This window comes from Ochotona curzoniae, unplaced genomic scaffold (assembly GCF_017591425.1).
Source record: "Ochotona curzoniae isolate NIBS_2020 unplaced genomic scaffold, NIBS_Ocur_1.0 contig_430, whole genome shotgun sequence".
NCBI lineage: Eukaryota > Metazoa > Chordata > Mammalia > Lagomorpha > Ochotonidae > Ochotona > Ochotona curzoniae.
The window spans coordinates 15,293,883-15,309,003 of NW_024466219.1; the positions used below are offsets into that span (position 1 = coordinate 15,293,883).

Sequence of the window (15,121 nt, forward strand, 5' to 3'; positions counted from 1 at the left end):
ACAACACTGCACAAAACAGGGACGTTGAGAAGCTTACACTGTGATCAGTAGGGAATTCAAGAAGGAAAAGGGGTGAACCTACAACCCAGAAGGGATATTTTGGGGCCTCTGACTGATCCAGCAATGACTAATTTTTTAATCTCTCAGGTGGGAATCCAACTACTCCGTGCAATTCCTTATTCCTTTTCAGATGCATGATATATTTTTTTTAAAGATTTATTTTTATTATTTTTTTCATTGGAAAGGCGGATATACAGAGAGGAGAGACAGAGAGGAAGATCTTCCGTCCGATGATTCACTCCCCAAGTGAGCGCAACGGGCCGATACTATGCCGATCCGAAGCCAGGAGCCTCTTTTGGGTCTCCCACGTGGGTGCAGGTTCCCAAAGCTTTGGGCTGTCCTCGACTGCTTTCCCAGGCCACAGGCAGGGAGCTGGAAGGGAAGCGGGGCTGCCGGGATTAGAACCGGCGCCCATATGGGATCCCGGGCGTGCGAGGTGAGGACCTTTAACCACTTGCGCCACCGCGCCGGGCCCGATGCATGATATATTTTACAAGCAAATGTCAGAGGCCACCAGATTAAAATATTTTTTCTCCACTCAGACAAATTCAAGCTACCTAGCTGCAAGAGTGTCTGTCCATTTCCAGCTGTGCCGATTTCTGTATTGTGGCTCTTGAGTATGATTAGAAAGTTCACTGTCATGACAAAACAATGTCAAAATCATCCCCAACTTTCCGTCAGGTCTTTTTGCGATGCCATGGAAGAACACTGGGGGGTGCTATTTCACCACTTAGAGGCATGGTTGTTTTCCCTCCCTCTAGGTCATTTGATGTAACAGAGGGCAACAAAAGGAAAGTTGGGGGACCTGGAATTTTATGTTCAGTTTCTCTTCCAATCCTCCGAGTTGTCTCAGGCCCGCTGTTTCCCCTCTGTCCTTTCCTTCATCTGTCAGGTGAAGCATAGAACCTTCTCCAAGAAGTCTTTCAGAGAGGAAATTATGTGATCAATAATTCTCTGTAATAAGTCACGCCTGGACGCATGAGTTGTAATGAATGCTGTGAGATGCTCACAAAATCTTGATGAGACCCAAGGGATTTAAATAAACTCATGGCTGCCTGTGTGGGAAGAACGACAGGAAGCTGTTCTCCTAGAATGGAGACACACATCTCGTCATAAAGCAAATGATAGCTTAGCTCCAGGCAGGGTGCCTTTCCAGACGAAAGAGAAGGGAAGAATGAGTTTTATATACAGAGTCATGTTTTTCCTATGGAAGCAGACTACCCCGCTCATAATTCGGCCCCATGACAATAAGCAAGTTTACCTTTATGATCACCTTGAAATTGTTATACTCGGAGTCGTCCTCTTGCTGTTCTTGCTTTTCACAAACTGGGTTCTGTGACACAAAGAAATCAACACATCATCAATCAGATATGACACGCGGATCACGGAGCACACCCAGTGTGTTTCTACTAGGTGGTCAGTGTTTTTACAGGAGGAATGTGAAATTAGGTTCCTTGTAGAGATGGCATTTAGCTCCCATTAGCATGTGTCAAAGATGGGAGAAAGGGCTTATTAAGTAGTTAGCAAATATGTAATTTACTCCACACTTGGCCCCGTCTACAGTGTACAGTGCCTACAGGGAAGAAGGATGTTTTTCAATGAAGAAACTGTTGTGGAGTTGTTCAACATGAGCTCTGCTAAAGCCTTAATACACTGGTCCTACTACCCATCTAGTTGTCGTCTTTATACACAGCCTCTTCTTGTCTTACTGGGCTCTGATGGAGTGTTTGGGTTAGACTCCACACATGCTGCTTGCAAGTCTCTAAGACATCTTACTAAAAATTGAGAAGAGAGAGGAAAAAGCCTTTGAGAGTTGAGACCCAAAGATGTGGTAACAAACCTAAGAACTGGAAGTGAAAAGGAGTCATAAAGGGTTCCTTCTTGTCCCTTCCTCCCCTGGGGTATCAGTGTGCCCCACAGCTTAGAAAGCAAAGCAGGGATGACAGGACTCCACACCCATCATCACATCTGGAAGCCGAAGAAATTGGATGATAAGGTTGTGGTAACTTGGAGGAGCCTGGTGGTTGAGACCTAGAGTAGTTGGGATGAGAGCAACATGAGGCTTTAGTGTGTGCTCAGGGAAGGGGGCAAAGTGGGGAGGACCACATGGCAGTACTGGCACATTCAGCGGTCAAGGAGGCAGTAATGGCAATTGTGCAGAGGAGGTGGCTATGGTGACTGGGACACTGGTGATGCTGAAACAACTAGCAAATGGAGCAAAAGCATAAACACATGGAGGACAATGGAATCCCTGTTGGAGAACCAATGTTGGAAGGGAAACAAAGAACATGGAAATGCACCATTGTAATTGCAGAGCAAAATGAACTTCTGAGTTTTAATTTTATAGACAGATGCGAGCTGCTCAATGAAAGGGCCGTATTTTAAGAAAGTGTTGTTGGATGATTCTGTTCTGTCAATGTCACAAAGTGCACTTACACAAGACATCACTAGACAATGTCACTTCAGGGGGCCACCAGCATCGGGGCAATCCATAGTCGAATGGCTTTATTGAAATGCCATTATGCAGTATACATCTATCTATACATCCATAAAAATGTAGACTGGATGGCTACCAGGTCATAGATTTATGCACCTGTTTTCTAGTCCTGTCTGATGTAAAGCCTAGCAGTCATGACCTCATCAGGAAGGAGCTCCCTGAAGGCGTGGAGGTCACTTCCTAAAGTCCTTGCTACTATGAAGGGAGCCAGGGCTCCTGGACAGGAGAAATGGTAGCCTGCCACACCACTTCCTTCCCTGTATGCCTGGGAAGATGCTCATACTGAAACTTTTCCTACCAAGAAAATAGCATCCTTTTGGAGAGGGCTTCTACTGGCAAAATCTTGAGCAGTTTGAGTATTTAAATAAATAATGGCACCAAGGGATACAACTCGTTGAAAGAGGAATCTGAGTTCATTCCACTGTAAGTTTATGAGTGGGTGGCTAAAAAGAGAAGGGACAGACAGTCCTTCCAGGAGAAGCTGATGGTGAAAACAGAAGGGCCTGCAGAAATCGCCTGAAAGGGCCACCCTGGGGATGCAAGTTAATTCAGGCCGTTACTCTTGCTGTGAGGATTCATGAGGTGTGGTTCTGTTGGTGTCAGCTCAGACATTCTCCCTGCCCCCAAATGCTGTTCAATTACAAGCAGAAACGGAGGGTTTTTCTGGTGGAGAAACTGAAGAGACACCAACTTTTCTGGGTTGCTGAGGCTCATGTTGCAAACCATGGGACAGGCTGACTGTGTCTGTTCCTGGGACGATGCAGCAGACACAGCACAGCATTATTTCTGGGGAATTCTGGCAGAGATTGCATGGCCTCCAAGACTAAGAACATGCTATCTCTGGGGCTGGTGCAATGGCTCAATTGGCTAATCCTCCTCCTGCAAGTGCTGTTATTCCATATGGGCACCTGTTTGTGTCCTGGCTGCTCCACTCCCCACCCAGCTCCCTGCTTGTGGCCTGAGGAAACAGTAGAGGATGGTCCAAAGCCTTGGGACCCTGCACCTGTTTGGGAGACCCACAAGAAGCTCCTGGCTGCTGGCTTCAGATTGGCTCAGCTCCAGCTATTGTGGCTACTTGTGGGAGAGAATTGGTGGATGGATCTTTTTCTCTGTATCTCCTTTTCTCTGTAAATCTCCCTTTCCAATAAAAAACAAACAAATCTTTTAAAAAGAAATCTGATCCAATTCGAAGTTTACCTTTGTGATGCCAGGGTACCCTGAGACATGTGTTTCCTGATAGGGGAGTTGCTGAGATGCTTGAATCTTTGGAGAGCTTTCCTTTCCATCTTTCCTTTCAATATTTGTTCATTTATGTTCATCTTATTTTGGAAAGGCAGAGAGACAGAGAACAGATGGAAAGAGATCTGTTTGCCGAGTTATCCTTGACATGTCTGCCAGAGCTGGGGCTCAGCCAGACTGAAGTCAAGAGCCCAGAGCTCAAATCAGTTCTGCCATGTTGAGTGTACCACTTACATCACCTGCTGCGTCACCTGTACCTGTGTTCCTAGACCAGCTGCTACATCCCAAGGTGCGCATGTGCATCAGAAATGGAGCTAGGACTCAAAGCCGGGCACTCTGACAAGGGACATGAGCACCCAAAGCATTGGCTTCACTTGCTGTTAACCTTAACCTTCACCCTTCTAGGGTTTTTAAAGTTCTCCTGTGTTGGTAAATGCAGCATAGTGCTGAGTGGGTGGATCTGACGAGGCCCCACACCTGCCTGGTGTCGCCTTCAGAATGACCTGGAAACATGCAGGAGCATTTCTGAGTTCTACCAGCTGTCCTGGTAAATTCTCAGACCAAAGAGGGGGTTGTAGGAACCCTGATGACAGCATGGGGAACTCAGAAGGGGACCCTCTTAGATGGCAGGAGGCAATCTTGTGGAACCTTCACCCACAATATCTGACGCTAACTCAGGTCAACAGCATCTGAACAGAACAGAGCTCCCAGACACACAGCTGGTGTGTGCAGAGTTGAAAAGTTGATGAATGCGAGAAAAAGTCCCTAGGCAGAGACAGACTACACTCACCCCACGGAAGGAAATGCCTTTCCCGACTCACTAAAACTGTCAGGGGCATGAAAGAAGGGGATCAGCCACGCATTTGCTTCTTTAAATAAATCTACAGGAACTCTGAGAAGTTTCATGCTCTAGCACTAAGGTGTCCAGCAATAAGGATTCTACTTTCGTGCTTTTTCATGCTGTGTGTATTACAGGTGACTAAGTATCATGCTTTAAGATTTGTTTATGTGTAAGGCAGAGTTACAGAGAGAGGGAGAAACATAGAGAAAGAGGTTTTCTATCTGCTAATTTACTCTCCAGATGGTTGCAGTGGTCAGGGCTGGGCCAAGCAGAAGTCAGGAACCTGGCACTTCCCATTTGGGTTCAAGGGCCCAAGTGCTCTTCTGGGTGTATTAGCAGGGAGCTTGCTGGGAAGCAGAGCAGCCGTGACTTGAACTGGCACCCAAATGGAGATCCAGCATTGCAGGGGTGGCTTAACTGGCTCTGCCCAATGCCAAACCCCATTATCATGCTTTTTATATAAAAGTGTGATAAGGGTAATAACAGTTCTTAATTGTAAGTAAGCAACACAACACCAATCTGCCATTGCTATTCTGCTTGACATAGCTCAACCTTTCCTATGAAGTGAGACCACTTCCTTGGTGCGAATGAGTGGGTGCTGACAGGCAGAGGTGGAGGCCCAGTTAGCAGCACTGAGGTGGGGACCCAGGTGGTGGGACCTTGAACCCATGGTTTTGTTCCCAGACCTCACCATTATGTGTCCTTGGGACTGAAGCTCTGCCTCCCTCTGCCTTTAGCTCTTGCTCTATGCAGCACTCAGCATCAAATGCAAAGTCGTTGCCTCATGGGCCAAGACCCAGGGAATAGAGGTCCACAGTCCTTTGGATGGGCATCGATTCATGAGGGCCTCAGCACTGGCCCTCAAGGGCATGCACCAAGCAGCATTTAAGCGATGTGGTGCATGCATGGTGCAGAACAGGATACCTGATCAAGGAGGGGCAGCCAGCATGGAAAGTGGAAAAGGTACTTCTCAGGGCAGCCATCAGGGAATAAGGAAGCTGCTTCTCCCTACATGCCTGGCCCTGAATGAAACACACAAAACACACAAATGAAATACACAAAAGTTAAAACCACATCTATATCTCATACCCCGGAGAGCGCAAGCTCTGGGCAGAATGAGATGGAAGCTGGTTGAAAAAGCAGATTCCCAGGCCAAATGTCCTTCTGAAGGCAGTGTTGTATGCAGGGAAGGTGGCAAATGGGAAGGGAGTTTCTAGGCTGGGAGAGCAGAAGGAACTGCAAGTGTGGGCCAGAAAGAGCAGGTGCTGGTTGGCACGGAGTATGGGCATTCTGAGAGAGGGTTGCACAGGAGCACACCCTCCAGGGCCAGTGTCCTCTGAAGACTGGGTGCACAAATACACACACACACACCTTGGCCTTGCTCCCAAACCTGGGGCCTCAGTGCCCCCATTCACTCAGGAGAGTGCCACTGGTCTATTGTCACTGTGCATCCCTGAGGCCCGTGTACTTCTTCTGTCCTCCCACATACCCTGGCTGAGACGGTAACTGCACAGGCCTCCTAATCCAATACCCACATTTGATGCCATCTGCTATTGTAAGTTACTGTACCCGCTGTCACCTGCAATCCCATTTTCCTTATTTGGCAAAGGGACCCTTGGAGCCTAAGACACATACCAACATCACTCTGTGCTCCATCATGGGGAGGAGAAGCTGCATCCAGGGTCCTTCTAGTGGAAATCATCCCCTGACCAAGACAGAAATCCACCTGCTAGAGCCAAGATGTTGCAGTGGCTTAAGCTGCCTTCTGTGACTCTGGCATTCTATGGAAGCAAAGGCTCAAATCCTGACTGCTCCACTTCTGATCCAGCTTCCTGCTAACACACCTGGGAAAGCAGCAGAATATGGCTCAAGTACTTGAACCCCTGTCATTGATATGAGAGGCACAAATGGAGTTCTAGGCTCCTGGCTCTGGGCTGGCTCAGCCCCAGCTCCTGCTGCCATTTGGGGAGTGAACCAACAGATGAAAGATCCTTTGTCTCTCTCTGTAACTCTGCCTTTCAAATATATATGTAAATATATATTTGAATATATTCCAATAAATATATGTATAAAAAAACATTTGTTTATTTTTTATTGGAAAATCAGATATACAAGAGAGAGGAGGAGAGACAGAGAGAAGATCTTCTGTCCGCTGATTCACTCCCCCAAGTGGCCACAACAGCCAGAGCTGAGCGAACCTGAAGCCAGGATCCAGGAATTTCTTCTGGGTATCCCACACAGGTACAGGGTCCCAAGGCTTTCAGCTGTCCTTGACTGCTTTTCCAGGCCACAAGAGGGAGCTGGATGGGAAGTGGGGCAGCTGGGACACAAACTGGCACCCATATGGGATCCCAGCTCGTGCAGGGCAAGCACTTTAGCCACTAGACTACCGTGCTGAGCCCAAATATACGTATTTTTTTAAGAATGTTTTTTTAAAAACATCCTGATTTCTGAGCAGTCTTAGTGACTTGGACAGGATGCTTCATGTACGGTTTGATTAAACTAACATAGGCAGTGCCCAACAGGGTCCAGAAACAGACATAGCCCAATTCTTAGAGCAGCTTCTGTTCTACGTGTATTCTTGCTCACGTGAGAAGAAAAAATGCTGTTTTAGAGGCATGCAAATGCTTCCTTTCTAGGTACTTAAAGGATTGTTAGGCACAGACCACTGCTCTTAAGTAATTAAAGTCTACAGTGTTAGACAAGCGTCTCCATCAACATACTTGCTGCCACCTTCTACGCGGACATTTAAATGCTTGTTTACATTTCCTTTTGGATTTAAGGTTGAGCAGGTGTCTTCAGGCCCCTTCGAGACATCAAAACAGCTTCTATAAATCCTTCAGATCAAAAGATTTTATGCCATCACAAACTTTTGTTTATTTCTATTGCCCATTCAGAATACTGATGCAGTTTTATTTCAGGTTTTCGTGAAGGCGAAGCGCAAGGGCCCAGGGCCCGCCTGGTGCTGTTAGAGGCACTGATGCCTTTCTCTCAGAGTGCATCTTCGCGGGGACCACACAAAAGGGCTTCCTGAATGGGAAGGATTCCTTTAATGAGCCATTTGGAAGACTTTTTAATATCTCTTTAGAAAGTGGAGCGTGCTATCAGAACTGTTTCATCAACCCTGAATCATGTTTAAATGAGAAACCAAAGTGTGTCACAGCAAAGTGCACTTGGGCCTTTTTGTCATTTATTTAAATTCAGCAGGTAGTTTTCGAAGCTGTGGGCCTCTAGAAAGTTCATGAAAATGTGTATTGTTTAAAAAAAAACAGATTTTGAAAAGTTTTGCGTAAAAAACATATCTTTTCATTTCATGTTTCACAAAGTTTTCGATGGTTCCTAGTTGTAGCACATTGGCTTATCTGTCTCCCAGAATTATGACATGAATTTGTCAGGGGGGAGTGTTGGGCTCCTCCTCATGACCCTAGTGACTGAATGAGGTAAAACTACTAGTTGATAGGCAGGCATTGGCAAGAGTGAATTAAGCTGCCATGGGGACGCCTGTATCCCGTATCAGAGAGACTGGGAGAGGCATGCCTCCACTTCTGATCTAACTTGTTGCTAATGCACCTGGGAGGCAGCAGATGCTGGCCCAAGTACTTGAGTTCCTGCCACCCACATGAGGGACCCAGATGGAGCTCCTAGCCCCCGGCCTCTGGCTTCAGCCCTGGTTGTTACAGGTGTTTGGAGACTGAACCACAGAAGAAAGTGTGTTTCTCTATCTCTCTGTGTTTCTCTATCTTCTCTATCTCTCTCTCTATCACTCTTGCTTTCAAATAAAGGCAGACCCCATGTGGAGAACTCAAACGGATGAGACACCAAATGATACAAATGAGGAAGAGACAGGGCTGAAGACAGAGTTCTCAGGCACAGGTGCCATGAAGGTCCAAGACACAGACTAGTGAGAAAAAGAAACCATCAGTGCCACAGAGCCAAGAACCCAAGAGTACAGAGTTGTCCAAATCTAAAAAAGCAGGTGTCTCAGGATGCAATAGGGCAGAAGTCAGAAGATGGAAAATGTTGCCAGAGTTGGCATGAGACTTTCTGCGCAAGCACCTGCTCCACATGTGTCCCTCTTTCCATCCCCCACCCACACTCGCCTTGCACGCTGGGAGCTACCGAGAAACTCCACAGGCTGACCCCTGTTAGATAGCCCCAGGTCACCTGAGGAGTCTCTCCCTGAGCCAGGCTTACCCCTAGACCCACGACTTTGCCTACTTGAACTTGAGATTCAATATGGGGGTGCTGTGGTAGCCAAGCCTTAGTGCCTGGTGAAGGGGAAGGAGAAAAAGAGACATGTTCACTGTGGACCTTGGCAGAACCCTAGCTCAGGGCCTCGTGTGAGTTCACCAGGGCACTCATACAGCTCTGGGGAAATGGGAGGACAAGCTCAGCATATTTTAGGGTAAAACAATTTTGAGCCCCATGCCTAGTCTTTGCACAGCACACATTCTCTCACAAAACCCCTTCTAGGCATGGATTTCTGGTGGTAGAAGGAACTGGGATGGGGTGGAGGGCATGGTACTGGGTGGGCAGGATGGCAGCTTTCAGGGAGGGGCAGGAATGACACCCTGTTAACTTCAGGTCCTCTGGTAGAACATGGAAACCACCTCACCCAATAGACCCCTGCAAGTGGAGCTTTAGCACAGCAGGTAAGACATCCCCTTGGGACACCTGTAGTCCACTCCAGGGAGCCTGGGTTTGAATCCCAGCTCCTTTTGCAGTCTCACCTCCCTGCTGATGCATGCTCTGGGAGGCAGCAGTGGTAGATCAACCCAGTGTGAGACCTCACTGAGTTCCTGGTTCCTGTCTTTCATTTGATGCTGTCCTAACTGTTGCTAGTACTTGGGGAATGAGCCAGGACATGGGATCTCTCTTCTCTCTTCTCTCTCTCTCTCTCCCTGCCTGTGTATCTTTCAAATAGATAAAATAAACACAAACTTTAAAGCCGATCCCACCGAGCCTGGGATTTTATCACTCTGGCATTACACAGTAGCTTGCTGTTCTTTTTGGTAACACACAAGAAGAGTGCTATCTCCTACTTGGATACAGGTATAAAAGCATTCCGGCATTAGAATGATACATACTTTTTGGAGTTCCTTGCTTTTTTCTGCAGAGAGTGTGATATTTCCTTTCAAAATGATATTAAGCTCTGGATCATGGGAAACAAAAGGAGAAGAGGCTGTGAGAAAATACACGAGCTTGCCGAGGGGCATCAAAAGCAATCAGGAGGGGTGAATCCTTCAACCACCCGGCTTTGTTGAGAGAGGAGGAAAGTTCCCATTGCCCTTCCCAGGGAAACAAGTCTTTCTCTGGAACTGCGGGAGACTTGGCAAACCCTCCCTGGAATTACAGGGAAGCTGCACACACAAAGCCTTTAAAAAGCACACAGGAAATGTGCAGTATGAAAAACCCCACACATGTCTCACATTTTCATTTGGGGGTGGGGGCACTAAAACAAGCTTATCACTGAATTCCATTTTCCTAAGAGCTTTTCAAGGTGCCCTGGTGGTGAAGTGTCTCTGAAAGAAATACTTGTGCGGGCTGCACCTCTGAGCAGAAACTTCTAGTCTGTTCCCCTGGAGCAAGCCGGAAGAAAGCTCTGCATGTCCCTGCCTGGCCAGATGGGGTAGGAGGATTTTCTCCCTCAGTATCCAAAAAAGTACCTTGTGGAAGGGAAGGCCAGACTTGTGCTGAAAGGCTTGAAAACCGGGAACTGTCAGAGGCAGCCAAGTACTGGTGAGGTGCCAGAGGGCAAGACTTGGGCCCCCAGGGAGGAGTCCTGGACTGCAGGGGTCTGACCTGCTCTCCAAGGTGAACATCCGTGGAAGATCTGATATAAAGCTGTTTCACCCCATGCCATAACAGTGAGTGAAAGTGAGACAAATCTAACCCATGGGCAGGCATTCACCACCACTCAGGACACCTGCATTCCTCCTCTCTGGTCCTGGCTCAAGTCCTTGCTCTGCATCTAATCCATCCTCCTGCTGCCCCATTGCACCCTGGGCAGCAGCAGGCACTTGGTGCACCTGGATTCAGTGCTTGGCTCCTGGCTCTTGGCTCCTGGCATTGGCCCAGCCCCAACTGTAGCAGGCTTTTGGGGAGAAATCTAATGAGTGGACAAGCTCTCCTTTTTTTCTCTGTCTTTCAAATAAACAAATTACATTTAACCAAGAGAACTCTTGCCCACAAAATGTTTGGAGCATCTAAGTCTCAACCCACAGGTCTTGAACTCCCTGTACCACTGCCTTCACCCCATGACCTCATCGCAGGTGTTTCTGTGAAATGGCCAAGGTTGAATCTACACACACACACACACACAGAGGAACAAAAGTTCCATTCCAAACCCCTCTAATGGCAGCAGCAGCTATGAGATTCTTCCAATGAGCACATTCACATCTCTGGTTCGGCCCCTGCATTCTGGAGACCTGGGTTTTCCACCTGCTCTCCTTGGCCAGTGGCCATGCAGCTGAACAGATGAACACTACAAAGGCCAGGCTGAGTCACAGCTGCTGCTCTCGCCTGCTGGCCTGGAAGTCGCCTGGCCTTGGGGGAGACTCAGGAGTGGTCAAGTTCATCAATTCAAGGACCAATCCAAACGCACCCATACGCAGATTGCATGCAGGACCCACAACAGCTTGAACCTGCAACCTTGGGCTACAGTCCCAAATGCTTCTGGAATCTGGCCCTGCTCTTCCTCCAGGGTTCATCTAGTCCTCCGGGGCAGTACACACAGGCCCAGGGCTAGGGCAGGACTTGGAACCTGGTCTACAGTCAGGAACCCCGTGACTTCTGAGGACCCCCAGGCTCACTGTGCCTTCCATTCTCTAGCCTTGCTGCCCTTCTCAAAGGAGGCCAGCTGTGCCCAGCCCCTGGGGAATGCACTCAGCATCTGTACCTCCTCCAATACAGGAGTCCAGAGATTTCTTTCCCAAGGGTTCCAGGCACTTGTATTATTTGTTGAAATATTAACTCAAACTACATGAAGTTGTTCAGTTTTGTACATCACACGTGGTGTGGACTATCATGTGTTCATTCCCACAGTAGAAATGAAAGTATAGAGCATAGGGTGGGAAGAATAAAATTTTTGAGCCAGAGCTGGGTTCAGAATCACTGAGTTCTGTCACTCCTTCAGCAAACATGGCCTGAATTTCTGCTCTGTGCTTGCTCTGGAAGCTGGACATGGGCAGGTTAGGGAAGATACATGAGCCCTGAGGCCCTCCATGGCATGGTTTTATCTTTGGGGCCACTTCCCAGCCACCTGACATTGGATAGTCATTAAATGCTAAGTGCTGTGGGGGCAAAATGAGACAATGCACAGTAGGTCCATCCTGCATGGATGACCCTCAGTCAGTGTTGTTTGGCAATGGCTCACAGAACTGCTATTGGATGGAAAAAAAAAAAAGAAGAAAAGCCTTGGAATGTATTGTGGAACTCATCAAGGCCATTCGCTAAGAACCCTGATAGCAGAAACAATGGCAGGGGCCTTATGTACCTGGTCCTGGGTACCATCAGCAGAACTAGGGGTCCCTGAGGCCCCTCTCCCAACACAGCATGCAACCCAAAGGGACCAGCACTGCCAGCCCCATGGAAACCAGGAGGGCACCTTGTGGAAAAGGGGCTGAATCTTTCTTAAATAGGCATACCACCATTTAACCTAAAGAAAACAATGGTCAGATTTGTTGATAGAGGCAAACTTGTCTGATGTTGAGACATCAAAAGAGATCCAGAATTCACCTATAGGAACGTTGGGTGCAAGAAGTCAACACATGTGAGTGACAGGATCTGTAAGGACCTGTCCTCCCCGCAGCCTTCCACCAGTTAGGTGAGTCTCCAGGGTGAATGCAGGTGTGGGGTCCCTCATGCTGCCCAGGGGTCTATTTTCCAGGCTCTTCGTGTAAACAAGCCCTCAGCTCTCTTCCAGGTCACAGCCTGGGAAGCTGCACTCATTATAGCGGACATGGTATCAATGAGTGGAAAGCTGCCACATGACGGAATGGTTAACGAAGGTACCTTGGCTGTCATCGCTGTCCTGAGACTCTCCGGGTTTGGTGGGTCCCTCGGCAACAGGGGAAGCACAGGGAATGGAGGCCAGCAACTGCTGTAACTTCTTTTCATATACTTTTCTGGTGGACGCTGAGGAGGAACATGAAGAATAAATGAAATCATTTTTGCACATGGTCCTCCTGAGTTTCAGGTTTCCTGACCAAGACCTTGATTCTCGTACCTCATGTTAGCGATCAGTTGTGGCTTTGGAAATGAGGAGGGCTCTACTGTTACCTAATCTCTCCTTTTCACAGACTCTTGGGGGATGTCTCTGTGGATTAGCCATAGAATCAGGCCTTGGATATGTGTGACTAGGCTGTGTATAAGCATATGGATAACAGATCCACAGATAGTTCATATGACATGCATGCTTTGAACAAAGAGAAAAACCAGGCCAAGAGAGTCAAGGGAGCAACTGGGTTTCTCACAGCTGGCAAGAGTCAGTCCATTCTCTCGGGCGCCATACTTACTAATCTGTTAGGCTTAGGGCTTCTTCCCTCTTGGGGTTTTCTGCTTGCTCTGTTCCCCCATGTCTGTGGTAATGGTTCTTACAGCATGTGTTGCTGCTTCAGTGGATCGTTGTAAGTCTTTGGAGGGAGCTCGTGAACACTAAAAGCCAACCGCTAGCACCTGCTGGACACCTACGTAGTATGGGGCCGGGTGAGAAGCCGAGTTTCTGCAGCTGGCTGTGAAGCTCACAGTCACTCAGACACTTCATGTCCACCATGGTGATAGAAGAGTGGCCTCTGTGTGACCTGGAAACCCTTGAGAGAGTAAAACATGAAGTCTATTAGCATAGCCTTCCAAAGAAGTGCTCTAAGTACTAGCCCACCAAAGCCTTTACAATCCCGTCTCCCCATCCTGGGAGGTGCACTGGTAATCAAACACACATCAGCACTTCCTGCTCTTTTCTGCAATAAGCCCCTACTGGGCTTCTGTTGCATCCGTGGGTAGAGGTCACTTGGGTAAGAGGGTCAGTCTTTTCTACTCAACTCATGAAAGAAAAAAAAAAATCTCGCTGACAAAATGAACTCATCTTTCCACGGCTGCTCAGAAGCTCTGAGTAAGACTCAGGTTCTGAGACGTTGAGAAGTTAATTAAACGTGAACGAGATGAGAGCGATTTTTTCCGCGAGTTAAATGAAAGTTATTTATCCCTGCCCCGTTTCTGATGACAGCATAGAGAGTTCGGAGCATTTGGTGATTGCGCACAGTAGTCGTTTGCACACTTGTAATTTAACTCTGAGCGTAACGAGATGGTAGTTTTTAATTAACCACCAGCAGACTTCGTAATTGCTGAACTGGCATCTGAAGGAAAAAAAAAAGAAGTCAACTACTCTGGCACACAAATGGATTCCTTGAAATTTGTGAAGATCTTGCTATGGCTTTCCAAAGTCGCAGGGGCTCAAGTTCAATCAGATTGATTTGGTTGACCTTTGGGTTTCCTAAACTGACCCCTCTGCTTGCTTAACATGCTGAGAAGAACAGAGTTCCCCGTCAAACATTTTAACAGAGATTTTAATTCTGGAGTTTGTTGTGCCTGTTTCTATCATGTTTCATAAGATGGCAGTAGGATCATTACCCAACACTGGAGGATCTGAACCAGTTTGAAGTAATGACTTTGCCTTAATCGGCGATCAGTCAACGTCCAATGAGGAAGAACATCACACACAAGCTAGGATAGCTGTGAGCTGTGATGAGTAATAAACAGGTGGTTTGCACTTGTCTAACTGGCCAGCTCTCCCCCTTTAAAGCTGTTCTTTAAGGAGAATCACATTCTTGCACACAGTAGGTGCTTAGCAAATGTCTGCTTCCTCCTTTTCTGTGTTTGGGTGCTAAATTAATACCTTTAGGTCACTAGGAAACGACCAAGTTCTGGGAAGAAAAAGGACAAAGTCCTTCAACACGACAGATTATTTCCCCCCTGAACGCTGGCTTAGGCAGATCCTGTGACATTTGTTCTGAGAACAGCTGTCTGTTGTTTCGCCAGCTTCCCCAAAATAACCTCCGAAAGAGCCCTCATCAATTTCAAGTGACACTAGACAACTGCCCAGAGGGAGCACGCATATGGAAGACAATATCCAAATGGAATCCAACCGGGGACGAATCCACTTACCCCTTCACATGGCTGTCTAAAGTCCATGCAGACCAGCTAGTTACTAAAGCTTGGGTGAGTGTCACTCTAGGGTTTCCACTAGCAACCAGCCCCCTTCTGCCTGAAAGATATTATGGCGATCATAATCCTGACAGTGTGACATCAGTAACCCCCTTAGCAACAGATGGAGGTACAAATCTGGTGATTCATATCACTGCAGTGCAAACAGAGGAGGCAATGGTGGGCTTCCTAGGCACACTGTTAGGGAAAAATGTCAAGAAGGGTAGAGCCACCAGTCCAGGTGCTGCCTAGAAGTTGGGGAGAGAAAGGAGAACTCAAAAAAA

General features: G+C 47.6%; 1 protein-coding gene across 1 annotated transcript in view; it reads right to left on the minus strand.

Annotated features, from left to right (window-relative positions):
* The window catches only part of LEMD1 (LEM domain containing 1), a 29,349-nt gene extending 14,491 nt beyond the window's left edge, over positions 1–14,858 (minus strand). The window contains exons 1-5 of the mRNA XM_040985270.1: positions 14,799–14,858; positions 13,329–13,447; positions 12,651–12,773; positions 9,725–9,789; positions 1,322–1,393 (exon numbers count right to left, since the gene is read on the minus strand). Of these exons, the coding sequence (XP_040841204.1) occupies positions 1,322–1,393; positions 9,725–9,789; positions 12,651–12,773; positions 13,329–13,410 (342 nt within the window). The 5' untranslated portion in view covers positions 13,411–13,447; positions 14,799–14,858. The remainder of the gene's footprint in view (positions 1–1,321; positions 1,394–9,724; positions 9,790–12,650; positions 12,774–13,328; positions 13,448–14,798) is intronic.
* Between the last annotated feature and the right edge of the window lie 263 nt (positions 14,859–15,121).